The 21,280-nt window shown below is 49.2% G+C and overlaps 1 protein-coding gene across 1 annotated transcript; it reads left to right on the forward strand.

The window, feature by feature from the left end:
- The first annotated feature begins 4,075 nt into the window (after window positions 1-4,075).
- Window positions 4,076-19,575, forward strand: LOC144144644 (uncharacterized). Its single transcript, XM_077676169.1, has 5 exons — window positions 4,076-4,433; window positions 9,751-9,812; window positions 14,037-14,114; window positions 14,463-14,489; window positions 15,827-19,575. Exons 1-5 carry the CDS (start codon window positions 4,322-4,324, stop codon window positions 15,884-15,886), a joined length of 339 nt encoding a protein of 112 aa, XP_077532295.1. The 5' UTR covers window positions 4,076-4,321; the 3' UTR covers window positions 15,887-19,575.
- The last annotated feature ends 1,705 nt before the right edge of the window (window positions 19,576-21,280 follow it).

Below are 21,280 nucleotides of genomic sequence, written 5' to 3' on the forward strand. Positions count from 1 at the left end.
CGCATAAGTGGACCGGGCCGCCATGTGTGGAACGGAGGTCGGCGAAGACACTGGGCGCGTGGGGTGTGTGAGAGACGCCGGGGCAGCGAACAACGTTCTGTGGGCCGTGTGACGTCACTGCTCCTCGCGCATGCGCATCAAGCAAGGCTCTCCAATAGCCACGCGAAACTTCTCAACCTCGGCCAGTGTAGCGCACGCTACGAAAGACGAGGACGGTGGCAGACGAGTAGCGCCTGTGGCTTGTTAGTAGCGCCTGTCTCGTCTGCCACCGTCCTGGTATTTTTTGCGCTAAGTCCCACCAATTAACAGTTAACACCGCGGCTTCAGATGCAACTTTTCTGCAGCGTCGATGCGCCCGGTGAAACGCCGCCAAACGAAGCGCTCTCCTCCTGTGCCGAACTGTGGCATCCACGGAAACAAACGACAAGTTTGTCGGCTTCATTATGGAGGTTTTCAATTTTAGGTCTTATCGAGAAACGGAAGGAGTGATAAGTTAAACAAACAACCAGCAAGTAAAAAATACGACCACGCGAAATGGCCGAAAGAGATGCGGGCACACAAAATAGAATGAAATCATTGCATCGGTTACATAAAGCCTGCCGGTGGAAACTCAGCACCCGGTCGCAACCAAATCTTACAACTTGATTGATTGATCCTTTCACTTCGATTTCAGAGCGAAAGACACCATATTAAAAGATAAGCAGATATCTTGATTGCGGTTTGCGGAGAGGTTGACAGCGGGAGCCTGAACCACGCACGCCAAAAAATGGTTTAATGTCCGCAGTTCCGTCGTATTTGTGATCAAATGAGTGGGAGCCAAAATTTTTATTTTTAATTGACGGCTAGGGTAACGTCCTCAAAAGCCCGCGGACGGCACCCTATGGTCTAGACTGGGACGGCTGTTACATACGTTCTTCGGCCGCAAATACCCTCCCGCCCACCCATCTTTATCAGTGGAAGAGGAACGCCTTTGGCGACAGCTTCAAACTGAATCCCTTCCCTGCTTAGCCACACTTTATCACATTCACCCCTCACTGCATCCCATACTCTGCCAGCACTGCGGAGAACGGGCCACATTACATCATCATATGTGGGCCTGCCAATCTGACCCCTTCCCTCTCATCACCTGCCTCGACCAGTGGGAAGCAGCGCTGGGTTGCTCAAACCTGGATCTCCAGAAGTCGCTCACGGGTCGGGCAGCGACAGTCGCCGAAGCACTACGGTCTTCGGCCACCAAGCTGTGCTAATTCTTGGTTGATGATGATGATCGATGATTTCTATTGGTTTCTCCTTTATATTGGGCTGATGACATGTCATCTTACCAACAAGGTTACTCAATATATCTAGTAACTCTGCTTACCAAAAAGGACTAATATACCTATGTTTTACACTCTTGGTTTAATACTAGCGCTGCTTAGGGCAGGCACAAAAAGCTTATTAGGCACAAAATACTTTTTTTTTTCTGTTACAGGTGGTAACTGTCCAGAGCAATATTCCCCTCTCTGCTTTTCGTCCACCAGCATTTTAATCTTCTCTTCGTCCCCTCGACAGCCTTGAAGTTAACTTTCTCTGTGATACCCTTAAATCCTAGGGCTTCTGGAAGCCGAATATTTCCTTCATATAGATTTGAATGGATACCCTCACATTCTAACACTATATGCCGCATAGTTTCTGTTTCTTTTCCGCAGACCACGCATACCCCATCATTTTGTGAATACTTCCCCACAAAGCTTTTAGTTCGCAGGCAACCTGCTCTAGCCTCAAAAAGCAAAGCGCTGCCCTGTGAATAATTGTAGAAATTTTCCTTTCTGATGTTCAATGTCTCAGCCCTGTACATCTCTAACGACGTTTTAGCTTCCATTTTTTTCTTCCATTTATTCGTTTCAATCTGCCTGCCTCTTTTTGGTTACCTTGGCTGTTTTGGATTCTCCACTGTTCTTTCCGTATTTCATCGTTAGCCTTCTAGTCTTCCTTAACCACTGCATGTCCACGCTTTTCAAGTATAGGTACTTAAATCTCTCTCTCTCTCTCTCTCTCTCTCTCTCTCTCTCTCTCTCTCTCTCTCTCTCTCTCTCTCTCTCTCTCTCTCTCTCTCTCTCTTCTCTTTCTCTCTTTATCTCTCTCTATCTGTCTATCTGGCAGATGATATTCGTTGGAGGCGATATACGCGCATGGGTCAGCAGCTTCTCCCCAGGAGTGAAGTTTAGGAAGTACTTGACGAAGTGAATAGAGCGCCCATTGAGAACCGCCAGGGTGAAATGCTATCGCTTCTTGGTGAGGCGCACTTATCCCGAATTAAGCTTTGGGTTAGCATGCGCGAGGTATTGCTGTCAGCGCCCACATCTTTGGCGCTTAAACGTCGCGCGATGAGCACAGCATTTGAGTCGCGGACCGGGCGACTAGTGATCTGCTGGCAACGATCAGGTCGTCCGCTAAATAAAAATCCTAACAGCGTGCCTCCATGCGGGGTTGTCCCGCGAATACGCAATGCCGTCTCGAAGAGGAGGAAGCCGAGGAACGGTCCGATTACCATTGTCCTTGGCCCACTATTTTATGCGTGTACCTTTGTGCGTAACGCGCGGACGGGGCTTTCACCATTCATTTCAAGTATGCGCCGTGCTGGAAAGGAACCGATCCGGGGGAAACACGCTCGTTTAATCATGTCGGCAAGCCAAAAGCTCGGAATACTCCCAGCGCGGTTTATTCGCTCAACGAAATAAAAGAAAGGGCAAAAGACTCGGCCCTGCGGAGTACCACCGGCTCGTCCAGTACATCACAGCCAAACAAGCGGCAGCGACTTCCCAGAGGTACGCATACACGCTCCTCCCGACACTCAAATCGTCGAACCCGCGAAGAGATAGATGACGCCAGCGAAGGAGGAGGTGTGACCGCTCGTTACGACGATTGACCTTCGGCCGTTATTCGTGACGGCCACTGGTCTTCCCGCTTTGACTGGGGAAGTACTGCTGCCGACGTCAAAGCTCAACTCAAGTCTGGCGCCTCTGCGGCGCCTGCTTCCGCAACGCTTATGCTTTTTTGGGTCTGTTGTTAATAAACACCGCGTGGAAACGTGTGCGACGTGGAAGTTTTCCCAGCCAGCGTCCACCCCAAACGAATTCGGCCACGTGGCGGGGGTAATCTGTTTTCTGGGATACGGCCATCGTTCGCGTGACTGGGCCACTTACGGCGTCGACCTTGACAAATATCGACGTCCTGCCTTTGTCTTCTCCCTCCAGAGCCAGCGTGTTCTCCCGTTTCGGCTGTACAAAGCGGGGACGTTGGTTTTGTTGTTCGGAAGACCTTACTTATGCATTCTGAGAATGGTTGTTTGAGGCGGTCGGGCATGAAATGCGCGCGAAAAGACATTATCAGCAGTGTAAACAAAGTCGTGTGTATTGCTGGCGTCGGCCCTGTATACGTTCCAGTGTGCTCGCGTTTCTTCCGCTGTTGGTGTCTTCTCGCGCTTTTCACAACCGAGTGAGCCCTTTACCAACTCGTTCATAGTCTCCTGCATTGTGTGTGCGTCCGCATAGGGCTGCACCGGGCTTTGCGTGGCATCGTTGAGGGCTCACCTGGTCCCGTCGATGCCTTCCAGGCGTAGAACTTGCTTTGTTTACTTGGCGACCAGAAAAACCGAAACTTGGTTTTGTTGTGTGTCTGTGCGCGCACCTTAAGTGCGGGATGTAATTGAGGAAGCTGGCAATAATGACGCAACAACACGGGGTCCGCGCATACAACGAGGATGTACGTTGCGAAATCGGTGTGATCGAACGATCTCATTTGCCAGCTGATTAGAGGTGCGATAACAGCAACGAGGTGACGTACGGCTGTCTAATTACACACACTTCTGCGTTCCTGAGTGTAAATAGTAATTGGCCAGCTTATACCTGAAGCTCGGGTGACGCCTTTTTATGCATGCGGAAACTAAATTAAGCTGGGTGTGACGCAGTGTCTTGGTCTATGTGCCACAGCGCCGGGCGTGTTTACGAGAGCGTTTGTGCGATCGAACTGTGAGGGCAGCGAGCTCGAGCAGGAGGGGGCGCCTTGCCAGGTGGCATTGGCCTTGCCTCGCTGACAGGTTTCCCTCTCGCCGCGCAAGCGCGCCGAGCCGGCGGCGAGGCATTCGAAATGTCTCGCCACGCGCGACGCAGAGCCCTCCGGGCGACGTCGCCTCTACTGGTTCGGAATCGCCGTTTGGGCAGGTGTGGCGGCGATGATATAAAGGCGACGCCGCCGGTGGCCGGAGGTGCAAAGCGGGTACTTTATGGCCGGCCAGTGTCCCTCGCAAGGCCGCGTGTGCGCGTGACCCCCATCGACCGTGATGAACCACTGCATGGTGACCACTGCGAAGCACGCTCTCTTCACTTGCCTCTTCCTATTCCACGTCTCGGTAGCGGCTTCTGTGGGGAAGACGGGATGGAAGGAGATATGCGGTGAGTGGTTCCCAGACAGTTTATCGAACGCCGTTTTATCAAAACAATGTCCGTTTTTATCGAACGCCGTTTCATCTAATGCCGTTTTATCGAACCACCTACATCCGTTTTATCGAAACTGTGGTTTGGCGACTTTGATTGTAATTTTCGGGGTTTATTTTGTTTAACTGGCCATCGCGTTAACCTAACCTGCAGTTAGCTTCATTCTACATTGCCTCTGCTGTGCATTGCATGCAAAAACCTGCCTATATATGTTGGCGTGCCTTTCCCGTGTTTTTGATCCCCTTTGCTTTATTCGAATTCTTTTTTTTTTAATTTACGTCTTCATTGATTGCACTCCACCATGTATTTCCCCCTTATTTATATTACAGAATTCGCCACTATAGTAGCAACTATAATAGCAACCCCGTGCGCAATATTCCTTACATGTGTATCGGTGTATTTAGGTTGGTGTTGCCAAATGTATCCCCTGCGCCATGGTTCATCATTACGTGATCCAGTCTTGTCCTTCCCTAATTTTTCACGTGGTTTGCACACGACTTCTATTCGGACCATGTGGTCGCATTGTTTGTATCTGGAGAAATATTGTGCCAAGAACTTCAGAAAGATTACTGCTATATGAATGGAACAGGGGGGATCAGGAGGGGGGGGGGGGGGTCCGACAGTGAAATTAATTAAGTGGGGCCTCAACAGAGGTGGTGTAGTCTAAGAGAACTCGTCACAAGTGAACCCTTTACGGCCAACTCGTCATAGGCGAACTCGTCAAGTAGGACAGGTCGTCATAATATCTGTTGATAATGCTCATATAAAAAAATACCGTATTTAGTATAATTTTCTACTTATGCGTCGGCACTCTTACGTCCCTCCTTCGATTCACCAACCTCAAGTTTCCTTAGTGGCCTTGGAGGAACACTCCAGACCAGACAGCGCGCTTTGTTCGTTTTTTGTGGGCTTTGTTCAGCTAATCGCATGGGCCATATTAGATTTCTTTTTTGCTCATTATCAATTTTTTTTTTCAATTTTACTTTTTTATTTCCAGGTAATCGGGCGACGGCGCCCTATTGAGTAGACCATCACGATTTCTCTCTTTTTGGTGTTAACTATTTTGATCTTAATGTTTTTTTTCTGCCTTATGATAAAAAGCTAAAAGAGAATGGGCTTTTTTAAAAACCCCAGACATGCTTTGGTGCAACGAGGGATAGAAATGAAAACGAACCAGCCTGTAGTATGGTGACTAATTTTGTAACTAACCTTTTTCTCGTTAGTTCTAACATAGGCATCGAGAACAGTAGGACAAGGCTTTGTATCCTCTTAGCAACTTAACTCACGGCCCATTAGAATTAGGAAGGCAGAAATAAGGAGAGACTTGTGCTAGAGTTCCAGTTAGGTTTTTTGCATTAGACCCACAAGCGCCAAGAAGTGTCTTACTTATGCAGAACATACGCGGCGAAATAATTAGATTGTGTGCTGATACAAAAGCGGTGTATACAAAAAGGTACAAGGCATCTCGCGGCATTCTAGTCTATACGCCACAATGCTGGGATATGCTTCGGATCATAGGGGGGATTAGAGACACAAGGTGATTCGTTATGACAGTACCACCTGCGCAATGAACAGAACGAAAAAATTGCGCACATAAATTTCACGCATAGCAAAACCAAAAGGCAGGCAGGAAATAAAAGACAACTTAGTACAAAGACTACAAATCCTGTTAAATAGGCTCGCTGTGGAGACAAGATTTGCAAACTACATAGTGAGGAGGAAACTAAGAAACGTACTGCAAATTTTGTTACACGAAAAGGCCTCGGCCCCTCTGCATCCGCCTCTGTTCGAATGCAACATTAAAATGCGCAGTTTTCTTTTATGATTACTGCAATGCCCAATGGTTTCGGTCACGAGGCTTGGGGGCTTGAAAGAGCAACGCCGGACGAGTGGTACCGACAGCCGTCTCAGTGAGCGAAAGAGAAAGGGGAGCGAGACAGGCCTACGCCGAGAAGAGAGATAGACTTGATTGGTCCTTTTTGGGGATCAGGTATTGGGGGTGGGAGAGGCCCAGAAGCCCGCCGCGACCGCCAGGAGTGCTCAAGCAATGGCTCCTTCCTGCGAGGTGATTCTTACAAGGCAGATCTGAAAGCGAATCATCACCAAGCTTGCCAATGGGGAGCGATGGGGAGTTGAAAACGATCGCATGCTCGCAATGGCTCCAGAGTCCTCCTTCTCTCCCTCCACTGTTGCCGCAGTGACAACGAACTGGAGCGTGAGATGCGTTGGGTGAGGCTGCGGTTATATGCGCATGGATACTTATTACTGCGAAGCAGTATATTCTCGTGGAAGTGTACGTTTTTTTTTTTTTACCTGTGTCCGTCTTTGTGAGCATACCAAGTGCAACTTCCCTGCAAAAGTATATGTTTCATGCCCTCACTGGTAACATGTCCATTCTGCTGGCGGGAGGCTTACACGTGGACGTCAAACAGCCGAAGCGACCTGTCGGGTGTCTTCAGTGGTCGAGCGGATTGGGTTGTGTGTTGCACACATGTAAGATGCCTACGATGCGGGAGGAAAACAGACAGGTTTGTGCGCTAGAATAAAACTCGGGTCCTTCCAAGTTTCATAAATGGCTTATGCTCAACCGCAAATTACAAACATACGTGGTTTGTTTCGTGCACTCCGTCGACTGCGTCCAGCTTCGCAGGTCATCACTCTTCACAGAATGGAAGGGCACTAATTTTTTTCTGTGGGCTTGCACACGCACAAAAAAAAACAACATTTAAATGAGTGTATGCGTGCGGCGTGAGGGTAAAGAAGGAGGAGGAGCAAAACTTTATTAATAGTCAAGTCGAGCGGGTTCGTGGGCGGGGTCCTCAGTCCAGGACTCCGCTGGTGTGGCGTGAGGCCAAAAGATAATGGAGTTCTGCAGTGGGAGCACGAAAAAGAAACATAGCAAACAAAAAAGGGAGCGAAAGAAGACAGGTATTGGTCGGTTTTCGCGCATGCAGTCCTCGCAAAAGGGGGCGTCGTCACGCAAGGGTAGCTCGTCATTCACAAAAGAGATTGACGACCTCTTTCTGACAGCTTGGCAAAGGGGTCGCCGGACGTCGGCTGGTCAAAACACCTTTGCGCTGACGAACAGCGCGCCGTTGAAAGTGGCATCATTCAAGCGATAAATAGGTCAGCCGCCACCAAAGCACGGGACCAAACATTTCGGCGCGTAGTCGTGTCGGAGCACTGTAACTTGATTGCATTAAGCAATCCGCTTATATACTGGGCACGAACTCGCGTATACTGCCCCTCTTCGACGAATGTATCTCGCACGGTGCCGTAACAAGAAAATTCCCGTGTACGCACTGCGCGTGTTTGTGCAGCAGGCATCATTGGGGCTCTTGTTATAATCTCCGAGAAAATTTTGTATAGGCTTCTGTTGAATACTGATTTTCTTCAGTAGAATAGACTGCAAGTGTTTGCGCGAGGCCACTTACAACTCGTAGCTCATGAATGAAGGAGCTTACAAGCGCGCTGTTTCGGAAGGAGAGGACGCTTTGGCCGCCAGCATGCACGCACAGGCCGCTATAAAGCAAGTAGCGCAGTTCGCTTGTTCTGTCCGGAGCTATTGCACGTTCCCCGTGTGTCTCCGTATACTCTTCAACTTGCAAGCACTCCACGCGTATTCCCGTTTCCACCCTATCGCGACGTGCTGACTTTCGGCTCGGCCATCGCCGAGTACCAGCACCGTAGCGCCTAGCGACACTATAGTAGTACCCCCGATTTCTATGACACGGAGTTGACCTGGCGCTGACTTGGCGTCGCCGCAATGGTCAATGGTCAACGAACTTGCGGGTAACAGGTCTACGATCACCACTGTCTTCATATTTACGCAGCATACGTGTGTAGGAGGAGGAATAAACGTCCCTATGGAGCAGTTAGTCTTGGGATTAGTCCTTATTGCAAGACCCCTTGAGACCGTCCGGCTTCTTAGGCTCTCTTCACCAGCCAAAGCTAGTCGTCAGGGTCCGAGCTGGACGGTGCTCTCTCCCTGTGCTCAGGAGAATGGAAGGGCAGGGAGTGTAAGTTGGGGTTCTTATCACAGCGCCACATAATATGGCAAAGCGTGCCCGGAGCCTCGCAGAAGTGGAGTAGGGGGTGGGAGCCAGAATGTGGGCTCTAGTTGGGTGGAGAAAGGTGTTTGTTTGGATGTTTCGGAGGTGGCGTTGCTCTCTTGTGAGGTTTTTATGTGGAGGAGGGTACATTGTTCGCTCCAGGCGGTAGTGCTGCGTGATTTCTTTGAAGGACGAAAGGGGGCAGACATGCCACTGCTCGCAGAGCTCTTGACTAGCCCGGTGTGTCAGATCTCGGGCATGCTGGTGGGCAGCTTCGGTTGCCGGGCACGTCAGCATGGGCTGGAGCCCAAATAATACGCGGTGTTGGGGAGGATGCTGCAGCAGAATTTGTGTCGCGGGAAGGGGGGGGGGGGGGGGGGGGGGTGAGATGAAACTGCTCGAGAAAGTTCTACATGCCTTTTGGCATTCTGTAATAATGACCTCTACAGGGGTTTGAATAATTGCTAGGGTGATGGTCACTTCTTCTGCCTGTAGTGCATTGGTGGTAGAAATTAATGCACTTGTGGGGAGGGCTTGAGCTGTAGTCACAACAGCGGTCATAGCTTTCCCTCCGGGGTAGGAGGCTGCGTCTGTGTATACTGTGGTGGAGTTCTGGCCGCACCGTCTGAAGATAACTTTCGCTCTGACGTCTCTGCGATCCTGGTGGTGTGTAGGATGCATATTCCGTGGCAGTGGCGCCGCATCAATGAATTGGCGAATCTCATGCGGAAGCTGAGTCGCATCGGCCTGGGGGTGTTGAATCGGTGAGCGCATGCACAGATGGTTCAGAATCGTTCGGCCGGTGGACGTGGAGCTGAGACGTAATAATTGGTTCATATTTGATCGATTTGATTTGATTGATTGTAGGGTTTAACGCGCCGACGCAACGCAGGCGATTAGGCGCGCCGTAGTGGAGGGCTCGCGGAAATTTCGCACACACGAGAGTTTTTGCTTTTCGCCTCCTTATTGGTTCATATGATGAGCTTCGATGAGTTGATCCAGGGTATTATAAATTCCCTAGGGTAAGAGCTTCTGCGTCGAGGTGCTGACAGATAGTCCCAACGTCAGCTTGTATGCCCTGCGTATGATAGGCTAGTCGGATCCCCTGGGCTGAACAGCAGACGAGTTGAAGTGCCGCTTGAATCCTGAAATCATTGTGCTGACGCTTTACTTCGCAGCATTTTTCTTCTTAGCAAGCGACTCACGATGGCCTCTCATTGCAGATCTCGAAACGGAGGCCATGCTGAAGGTGCTGGCGTGCATACGGGATACGGGCAAGGGCAACGTAAGTACACTGACTTCACGCCGATTCAGAACAGCGCATTGCCTGCCTGTCGGCGAGCAGGTACTGCAAAGAAGCCAGACGAGGCGCAACGTTTATTTGTTTTGATACATTTGGGGAATGGAGTGAGAGATGTAAGAGTGGGAAATATGTTAAATAAAACAAAACGTGCGTTCAGGGACACAGGAAACTGAAGCCCCACAGCTAAAATCGGTTTTGTTTCTTCTCTCGAAAAAGTAGTAGAGAACTTGATATCATAATGCGCAATCACTTCCCGCAAGTTTATAAGATGTTCTGCCAAACTCTTTGCCCGTGCTAGCCACCTATGCTTGCTGGAAGGTGCACAGAGGTTTACTCAAGGTGCGACGGCTTACTCAATCTTTATCGCCCCCACCTTGCACTCTTCAAACAGGACCCATGAACCTGACATTCTCACATTTTGATTATTCAGGCCTCGGCTAGCGACTCTTTTTTTTATTTTGGCCACAAGAGCAGGTTACAGCCCTCCGAGCTGTGTGCGATAACGTCTGCACCTACGGGCAGAAATATCTTGTGCTCGTACAAGTATCTGTCAGGGACGTTGCAAAGTCGCACCATCTTGTGCTCTTTGCTAGGTTTGTACTACAGCCTACGTGCGGTCAAGCTGCATCTCAGACAAATACTCGAATTTGCGGCATGTTGTATCCACGGTTTCCGAAGTGTTCCGAACGCACACTAGGGCGTTCAGGTTGCCGACTCATAGTCTCGTCAGACAAAAAAAGAATAAGAGAGAAAGATGAATAAACTTTATTTGAGTCGAGGTGCTGATGTTAGGGCACCCGCCCGGTGGGAAGCTTAGAGAACTTGAGAGAGAAAAAACATTTATTTGGGAACGAGGGATTGAGATTTGGCTACGTAGCTACGGGCTGGTCCCTCCGTCCAGGGCCCCGGTCTCTTCCGCCCCTCTCCAGGCTCAAATCCCTCTGAACCCCGCGGTCGGAGCTGGTCAGAGCTGCCTTCCATAGCTTAAGAGCCCCAGGTTGCGTGGAACGAGTTCACTGGTTTACCGCACTTATTGCATTTCTTGGCGTATTTCTCTGGAAACACGCATGCAGGGTCTTAAGCTTCGAACAGCTTTTTGCTAATTTCGTTTGCTCGGAAACACTCTGTGTGTTCCTGATTATGCGCTATACGATGAAAAAAAGAAAAAAACGGCCTCAATGATCGAAGTTTCCTCGCTATTACCCAGCCGACATAACCTGTGCATGCGTTTTCCTGTTTTGCATACATCTCTGCGTGACGTCACACGAAGACGTCATTCTTAAACGATTTCAATGGCTGCTTGAGCGCACGCGCCGTCAGGCGGGTGACGCGTGCCAAAACCAGGCGTGTCCATTACGTCCGTCCTTGAAAAGGGTAACGCTACACCCCGCCCCCAGCGCGCTTGGTCGCTACTTTCATTTACCGGTGTTATTATTCCCCTTCAGACAGACACGCGCGCGCTTTCAAATGTGGCAGCGAAGCATGGGCATGCATGTACCGCATTACGTGCAGAGAGAAAAGACGCAAAATAAATGCAGCGAACCTTCAATAGCGGAAAGCCACCTGTTCAAGGGATCGGTGGAGCTTGCCTTCAAATACGCCATTATACAAAATTAGTTACCCATCGTTCCTGGTTTTTCTTGTGACTGTAATTACCGATAGTAACTCAATAATAAGAAATAATAGAACCAGTATACTTCGAGCTTAAACTTATAATATTAAAGTCTCTTAAGATGTATCTGCGCCTCTGTACTGCACTTTATAGTCATTTCGGACCCGGCGTGGTGGCTCAGTGGCTAAGGCGTTGTGCTGCTATAGGCACGAGGACGCGGGTTCGATTCCCGGCCGCGGCGGCCGCTTTTCTGATGGAGGCGAAAAGCAAAAAAACGCCCGTGTGTACGAGATTTCGGCGCACGTTAAAGATCCCCAGGTGGAATCCGGAGCCCTCCACTACGGCGCGCCTCATCGCATGCGTTGCGTCGGCGCGTTAAACCCTACAATCAATCAATCAATAAATCAATCAATAATCATTTCGGGTGAGCGGGGATTTCGGATCCTTGTAACACTAGCAGAGGGCGCAAGATTTCATTTGTGAAGTGCAGCTGGACCACCAGAAATAAGGGGGGCTCGTGAAAAAAAGTAATAAAATAAAGAAACCCACAACCCGGAAAACGGGGAAAAATCAAAACCAGGTCTCATATTTAACTTAACGGTAAACAAATTCGGGATGCCATGAGCGTGCTCTGCATGACCTTCCGATTGTATTGGCTGGTATAGCTTTTCGTCAGGGACGTTGCAAAATGGCCGGTGGTGAGGGCAGGCATCGAACCCGAGTAATAGTGGTGTGTAGCTTGCGACAGAAGGATAATTATCGGTGGTAATTATTCAGTGATAAGCATACCGTACTTACCCGATTCTAACGCGCCACCGATTCTAACGCGCACCCGATTTTCCTGGCAAAAAAAACAAAAAAAAACTTGCACCTCCGATTGTAACGCGCACGGAACTTTATAACCCAGACAAACGAATGCGGGAGAAATGGGCGATTTATTTCCCGAAGTAATCTCACTCATCTCACTCCTCGTCGCTTTCCGCTGACCACAACATCTCGTCCTCGGTGCCGCCAAGAGCGTTCGCGATGCCACACTTCTGAACGAACGTTCAACTATGGTCGATGGGATCGTGGCCCACGCCTCGCACGCCCATCCCGCGAGCTTCTCCCGAGCCGCACGCTTCAGCCGACCGCTCGTTTTGAACGCGTGAGAGCCGCGGCTGCCATTGCTGTTATCAAGTGCGCAAGTGGAATGATTTGACGATTTGTGTGAACGCCGATAGAAAACCATAGGCGCGTATGCTTCCTCCGTTCAAGAAATTGTTGCAAAACATGGAGGAAGTCTTCCTCCATGTTGCTAAAGGCTTTGGCGCCATCTTGAAATGGCGATGGCGATGGGTGGGACGAAATTTTCGCTGTTTCGGCAGTTTCGGATCCGTATCCGATTCTAACGCGCATGCGATTTTTCGGCCTATTTTCCCGGAAAAAAGGTGCGCGTTAGAATCGGGTAATTACGATAGTTTGTGGCCTCATATAAACTCACCCCCTCGGCTGCGCACCGCCGAGCTCGAACTCTGGCATGCACGCGTATTTAGACCACGCTCGGATCACCCCTCTAGCCAACTATCGCCAACACCCATTTAGCTGGGAGGTGTAAACCACACTAAGAAGCTTGGAGAGCTAGATATGCCACCTCCCTGGTCCACGTCGGATCCGCAACTGCTGCTGCAACAACTCCATAGCCTTGCCGAGAATATTCATTCATGAGCACGTCGATTCGGCTGCCATTTTTAATGGGGAGCATTCTTCGGCTACCAACCCCCGCTTCAAAGGCCTTCCTATCTGCACTCTTAATAAAAAAAGGTCGTGAAAGGATAGCAACGGCCGTATTTACCAACTCCGAACCTTACTACCCCGCGGTACGGTATACGTAGGTTCTGCCACTAGCAACTGCATGGTTAGGAAATTAACTGGGTGTAGGAAGTAGTATACGCTAGAATAAGGTCGTGCTTACGACAAGGTTATGCATGGCCAGTTAGTAAACGCATGTAGCTCAGAAGGGTGTTATCTCTGGAACTTTACTAGTGAAGGTAGTGTTGCCTACTGCCTGTTTCAGTTAGTAACCCTCACTATAGTGCTACATTCACTACCTCCAGTTACTAAGTACCTAGTGTATACTGGGGCAAGTAACTTGTTAGTGTTCCGTTAGTGAATGCCACAGCCTTTTTTTTAAGAGTGTGACCCACTAACACCAGCACGCTAGAATACGTCGTAACATCTGCAGTTAGCGTAAAAAGCGGAACACGCCTTGTGTATGTGCGTGCGTGTAATGTCTGTTAGTTGTAGAAGGTTTCTCACTGAAAGAGGTCCATCAGGGATTCAGGGATGAATTCTGCCAGTAATTCTCTGGCGATGGAGAATGGGGAGCACGCTTGAGAGGTGGTACTAGGAATTTAGGATCATCGTCCTCTACGTTAATTACGAGCGAAATTTTTACCGTATTCTCGGTGCGGTAAGTACAAATAGATGTCTTTTAGAAGACGGGATATACGACATTTTGGTATTTACAAAAAATCCTTCGTCCAAGAAAATTCGCTGCAGGCCTGCCTCTGAATTCATTTTTCTTTCTGACCTTTTCTTATTTGTGGTTTCAGGTCGGTCATGTCATCACAAAATTTATGTCCAACAACGCACTGCTCACCAGGGCACTCTGCGGGGCCGGCTTTAACATAGTAAGTGCTGTTACATTTGGTATACGAACCACGGAAAGGGCATGCATTGGGCTTCTTGCTTACGCGGGAGTAACAGCCACGATCAATCGATCGATCAGCGACCATTGCAATGAAGGCTACTTTTCATTACAACGGAATTACATACGTAAAGGGAGCAAGGCTATGGGTCCGCGCAGTGTTATGAGTATTTTTGTGTTACTTCTTGCTGAATAAAGTAAAAGTAAAGTAAAGAAACGAATATGCCTGATAGTCGCTGAAACTCGCAATTTGTGACACTGTTATGCATGATTCCGGCTTCTGCAGCAATGTTTCTCACTTTTGATTTCCTTTTTCGTTTTTGTCTATCAGGAAAGCCTCCTCGGTCTGTATTTTGCGGTAAGTGCTGAACAACTCTCTCCTTACGTTTTCCATTTGTCACGTTGGCTGGTATTGCTGCTGGCGTATGCCTTGTCGCCTCTTGGCGAAATTATCCGGGCGACAAATAGTATAAATGTTTTATTCGAGACGTCCCGTGTTCTAACGGGGATCGCGGATCAGGAGTTTCTGGCGACGTGCACCCGGGCCGCCGCAGCCCGGCGTCGACTACCGGACTATGGATGTCCGCCCACCGCCCACGATCTCACTCGGTGACGTAATAAAAGGTTAAATGAAATATTAACGTGCGCTGCATGTTTGGACGAGGGGCGGGGACAGTGAAAAGGCAAACGAAACGATGGTGCGCGAACTATAGCAACTGGTTTATTGAAAGCTGTATGGTTATTTATAAGCATGCGATGTTGAGTGTCCCCGCAATAGCCCTCACAGAAAAGGAGATAAAAGTAATGGAAGAAAAGTCCAATGGCACGTGAGCGCACGCGCATGAAGATATCATGTTTAATCTATGAATGTACACTCACCATGGCATGCTTATAAATTACCATGCAGCTTTCAATAAACCAGTTGCTAGTTTGTGCACCATCGTTTCGTCTGTCTTTCCACTGTCCCTCTCCCTCGTCCAAATATGCAGCGCACGCTAATATTTCATTCAAGAATATACCAACTAGCCCCTAAACCAGCCTTTGTTAATAAAACGTGTTCCAATCCAACCCTCCAGAGACCTCGTGCAGCTCCGTCGACCAGAAACTCCTGATCCGCGAGCTGGCCACTGCGCAGCAAGCTCTCCCACTGCTCAAAGTTGTGTGGGTGTGGAGGAGGGAGCTGGCAAGGCTTATCCAAACCAAATCAGTTGTTGTATTTGGTTGATTGATTATGGGGTTTAACGCGTCAACGCAACGCAGGCGATGAGGCCCGCCGTCATGGAAGGCTCAGAATTAATTTTGACCACCTGGGGATCTTTCACGTGCGCCAAAATCTCGAACACAGGGACGTTTTTGCTTTTCGCCTCCATCAGAAAACGGCCGCCGCGGCCGGGAATAGAACCCGCGGCGCCGGGGCAGCATGGGCGGGTATAGGGAAAATTCATAGGGGGAAGTTGTGGGTGTTGTAAGTATCGGTGTGGAGCTGCCGCCAAATTTGTTTTTTACCTTCTGTTTGTTTGAGCTCCTGTACCTTGACGCAGTGTTAGTCAAGCTGCTTTCCATGCTGAGAGAAAAAAAGAGAGAAAAAAAGTTGATTATTATTTCGAAGTCTCACTGATTAGCCTTATGTACCATTGATACCATGGGGACACAACTGATGGTACGTGACAAAACCAGCGCACACTCCTTTTGCAGGGGGAATTCATGGAGGAGCTGAAGAGAGCGGAACGAAAGTGCCGGGAGGAGCTGCTCTAACCGGAGGATGGCATGCCGGACTTCAAAGCCTCTCGAAGCCTAGTCGCACGCGTTTACCTCGTGACAGTATATTGTAGCAGGATTACGTAGCACCATTGGAATAACGGTGCAAGTTGAAGCTCGTGCTTTATGGCTCGCGGCCAATTGTGAGCACAGAAGCACAATGGATGAGACAAACTTCCAGATGATTTTTTTTCTTTTTTTTTTTTGTCTGGCGATCCAAAAGCCAACACAAAAAATAAAAAAAAGGCTAAAAAAGTCTAGGTACAGAAGGCGTCGAGCCCTTAGTGCACCGTTTATTTCATGTTTTAATATATAGGAACTCAATTTGTATATAGTATAGCATACGAATGAAATATCTGCGTCTAGAAACATGAGCCGCACTGACACGGTATCCGCCTCATATTGCGTCATTTTTCTTCTTTTTTTTCCCCCTGCTTGACGGGCATAGCCGATCATTGCAGGCGGCGAGGTGATCCTTTTTTTTCCCCGCTTGTTCCTTTTTGTGCGTAATTCGTGTCCCGAATGTGTGTATGCAACCTTGCAACTCGGAGAAGGAATACGCCGGTGTTACGAGCCATCGGCAGCTATCGGCGCCAGCCAAGAGGGTCGCTAGCCGAAGTGGTTCTGTCGGGGTGTGAAACCTCTCAGCCTATGTCATGCTCGGCGATAATAGTTGCCAAAGTGCCAGGAATACAGTCAGCGGGGCAGCTATCACGGTGAAATAAAAGCATAAGAGATGCTTTTTTTCCTTTCATTCTAAAATCAATCAGACGAACAATACACACAAAACACAAGTTAGCCTGAATGGGAGTTTCTTGGCTGGGATACGTCTTTTAAACTCCTCACGACAGGCGGCCTGCTCCCACGTGTGGTAGTATGATGGTGGAAAAACTGCCAGTTTACACCGGGGGCCACAAGCCGTCGTAAATAAGCGCATTTACCACGGTTGTACCTCTTCACAAAACGCAGTATCTGGCTGTGATTACTGCGTTTGTCCTAATGGGAGTATTAAAAACTCCCACGCCACCTCCATTTCCTTCTCCTCCTCCTTCACCCCTTCCTCCTCTACGCGTCCTTACAAAATGGCTGCCAGTTGGTGTCGTGTGTCGTGTGAGCTCCAGCGTCCCCGAACATTTATTGCCAGTGTGAACTTGCGGCCGGACGAACGGATGTGAAGTGCTTCCCAACAACCGAAGCTCGTTGCGAACATTGTGGAACCAGCCTGGACTGACGTGCGACGGACTGCAACGTCGCCTCCGAGTCACCGACCTTCGAGCCGACGGAATACGCCAGCGAGCCGACGCGAGGCCTAAATTCAGTGATCGCTGAGAGTGGCTCGTTAAAAACAACGCGGTTGTGCCTCTGCGAGGTGGTTGAAGGTAAGATTTTCACGTTTTTTATTGTACGCAACATTTTGGGAGACTTGTGCCCCTTCTAGCGTCAAATAAACTCAACGTGTTTCCCGCGCCACTGCAAGGGCGATTCTCCGCCACTCGAGGTGAGCGTTGTGCTTGAAAGACGGCACCATGCCCGGAACGTCATTGGGGAGGCCGAACGGTGTGAACGCAATGCGTATTTGCGCGGGTCTCGAGCAGAACATTAACTCATTCACACTCGCAAGCAGAATGAAAACTGTCCGAACTCTGGACGGCTGTTAGGTGTTTTTGTTAGGCTGTGTCTGTGGCTTACTGGCAAGCGAGGGTGAAGTTGGCCGGTCAAACGTCGCAGAGCGGCCGCTTTTCCTGAGAAGTAGGTGTGGTGCCAGCCGCGCCTGCTACGAGGAGGGTGACTGCCGCGTGCCGCCGGCGATTAATTGCATTCACTGGAAAGGGAGAAGGTCGGGGCCCCGTGAGAGCTCTCCGTACGCTAGGCGCGTGTAACTATAACCAGCAAACTCCATTCGAGGGAGCATTCTGTAGAGTCGACAGACGACTGCTTATTTTTTTTTTTTTTTTTTGAAGGGGGGCACGCGCAGGTGTCACACCGACCGAATTTTTCCTTAACTTTCGGTGAGGGGAGAGAGGGGCAGTGCGGGGGGTAAAACCTGAAGCTCGTTCCCAGAACACTACACGCAAGGAAAAGAGGGAAAGGAAGCATTTTGAGAAGTTGGTCGCCACAAGGGTCGCGCACCTTTCTGAACAGCAGAACACTTCGTTTTGACGAACTAGTGAGCGCGCAGGTGTCTCGGACAGAAGTGCAATTTTGCGTAGCTTTAAACAAACATTCAGACATTCGGAAAGTTGGACACAAGAGTGACAAGTGCAGCGTCTTTACAGTGCCGTTTCTTTTTTTTTCAGGTCAGATGCCCAATATGCCTCTGTATTTGTTACCGCAGATTTAAAGCGTTTTGCTATCCCTCTAATGAATGTGCTGCTGTGGCTTCCAGGGGAATTCGCGAGGGGGTGCGGCAACGTCAGCGTTTGGGAGGCTGGTGCAAGCAAACAGCGCATCGACGACATGCTGACCTCATTGTTTGCAAATGGCTTAAATTTGTTTCGTTGAGGAGTGTTGTAGTAGATAAAGCTCTTTCCAAGATACCTTGTGTTCTCGATGTAGGTGTTTTGTTGATTCTGTGTTTTTATTGTCTTATTAACGTGTTCGCACGTATATCGTATTCATGTAATTTGTATGCAATAAATTGACTGTGCAGAAAACAAACTTTTCACGTTTCGCCATTCAACGTTTGAAGCGGAAAAAGACTAGAAATTACGTGATCCCCAACGAAAAATAAAAATGCGGCCTGTGCCCTTATTAAGAACTCCCAAATGCAGTAATAAATTCCACTGCAGCGCATATATATGAAGCGCACAAAAACACACACAAAAAAACCTCGAATGCAGGTCAACACTGCTCCCAATGCGCCCCCTGAAAACTCCCAGTTGGAGGAAACAATACACTCCCAATGGTACCCCTGGAAACTCCCACTGTAGTGGCAGTAAAATGAAACTCCCATATGCTACTGAAAAAACTGCCGAAATAATGGGAGTAATGCGAAACTCCCATTGGAAGGAGTTTTGAAAACTCCGAATTGGTACTGAGTTATGACACAAGCCATTTACTCCCATTCCGGCTTATTTGTGTTCTGTGTGTAAGATAAACGATAAGATAATGATTAGATAAACAATGAAGACGGAAGTGATAAAAAGTATGCTCATGCGAATTATGAGTTCACTTTGTAAGAAACCCTATGATTATGTTTTTTGATGAAATTTTCTCGGCAAAATGCGCACACCTATGCTTCGTATATTTATAATTTATTTTAGTTTGATCGGTTGCATTGGCAGCCGCAGAATATGTACCAATGTTTCATTAAAATATATTCATACACTTACTGCCACATTTGTTGGGTCTCAGAGAACGGCGCCTTTCTGTCTTCACTCTTTCCGACCGGCTGCTCTAATTCCACGTGCTATAGCGCTTATGAAGTCCTTGCCTCCTCGCAAGCGACAAAATTTCCCCGATAGGCAGTATATGTGAAAATGAGCTTTATTAAGAGTATAATAATGAATTTGAGGGATGTAATACTAAGTAAATAATAAAAGTGAAAATCTGCTCTGTAAGGCAACTCCACCTAGGTGGCGTTGTCTAAGGGGGCTAAATTCACATCTTGCAACTAAAATGAGAGCTGAAAGTATTTTGGGATATAATCCATTGCATTCTCACCAAATCCGCACATGTGCACGTGAGGAGGAGGAGGAGGAATAAACTTTATTTATGCGAGCCTTAGGTGCTGCTGTCTGGGCACCCGCCTGGTGGGGGGTTTCCTCTAGTCCGGGATACCCTGGCCTGCACTGGCCACCCGGGCCCTCTCTACCAGGCTACGCTGGGAGGAGAGGTCGGAGCTGGCCAGTTGTGCCACCCACTGCTCGTGAGTAGGTTGGGGATTGGGAGTAAGGGACGGGGTTTGTTGACACCCCCATACCAGATGGTATAGGGTGCCAGGATGGGGGCAGTATTTGCAAGATGCGGGGTAGAGGGTGGGGCACATTGCATGGAGTAGGGTATTGTGGGGGTAAGAGTTTGTTTGTAGTCGCCGGAGTATTGTACCTTCGGTTCTAGATAGGTGTGGGTGGGGTGCTGGGTATTGTTGGCGCCCGCGCCGGTAGTGGGCGAGTATATCGGCATATTTTCTCAGGGGCGTGGGCTTGAGGATGTCGCCATCTTGAAGTTTGTCACCCTCTCGGGAAACGGCCCGGTGTGTATGCGCGCGGGCGGCGGCGTGTGCCGACTCATTTCCTTTGAGGGTTTCGTGGCCAGGTGACCAGACAATCTGTAGTTCAGGAAGTTGCTTAATTTGTTTTAGTATAGCCAATGCTGGTACATATATTCGTCCGATCAAGAAATTGCGGCATGCAGCTTGGGAGTCTGTCAGTATTACTGTGTAGTTTTCGCAAGTGGTGGCAGCTAGGGCGATAGCAACTTCTTCGGCTGTTTCTATAGATTTTGTAATGGTCGTGACTGCGGTTAACTCTTTTCCGTTGGCGTCGGTCACACTGGCAGCGTGCGCAGATTTGTGGGGGTATGGAGAGGCGTCTGCATAGCGACTGAAGGGGAGGTGGTCATACTGCACATGGATTGCTCGTGCTCTTGCTGCTCGTCGTGCCTTGTTATAGGTCGGATGCATGTTACGTGGGATTGGAGCCACTCTGATGTGTTGTCGAATTGGTCCGGGGATGCGTGTCTTCTCGTCTGGTTGTTGTGGGGTCGAATACCCTAGCCGGCGGAGGGTCGCTCTTCCCGTGGTGGTGAGTTGGAGGCGTGTGAATTGAGAAATTCGGTGCGCTTCTTGGATTTCTTCCCACGTATTGTGGACGCCCAGTTGTAGTAACTTGCTTGTTGCCGTTTTAGGGGGCAATCCTAGTGCGGTTTTGTAGGCTTGCCGTATCGCGGTGTTCAGTTTGTTTTGTTCGGAGGGTTCCAGGGCTAGGTAAGGAGCACTGTATGCAATCCGGCTGATAAGGATGGCTTGGATTATGCGCAGAGTATCTGCTTCTTGGAGGCCAAATCTTCGGTGAGAAACTCGATGGATAAGATGCATTAATTGTGAGAGAGTACGTTGGAGTGGCAAAATTGTTTGGGCACCCGACCCGTCTTTGGGAATAGTGAGTCCCAGAATTCGGAGGTGGGGGACGTTAAGAACGGGTTGATTATTGATGCTGAGTTCAGGATCCGGTATAGAGTTGGCGCGCTGTTTAGGTGTTCGTTTACACAGTGTAAGTAAGGCGGATTTTTCTGGGGCACATTCCAACCCCCGGGCTTGCAGGTATTGTTGTACTACTTGGATGGCACTTTGGAGGGCGTCTTGTTGGTCACCTATGGAGCCCGTAGGAGTCCAGAGTGTCAGATCGTCGGCGTATAGGGCGTGTCGCAGGTTGGGGATAGTTGTCAACA

The sequence above is a fragment of the Haemaphysalis longicornis genome, unplaced genomic scaffold (assembly GCF_048455015.1).
Source record: "Haemaphysalis longicornis isolate Haplotype H1 unplaced genomic scaffold, Haemaphysalis longicornis Haplotype H1 scaffold_7, whole genome shotgun sequence".
Taxonomy (NCBI): domain Eukaryota; kingdom Metazoa; phylum Arthropoda; class Arachnida; order Ixodida; family Ixodidae; genus Haemaphysalis; species Haemaphysalis longicornis.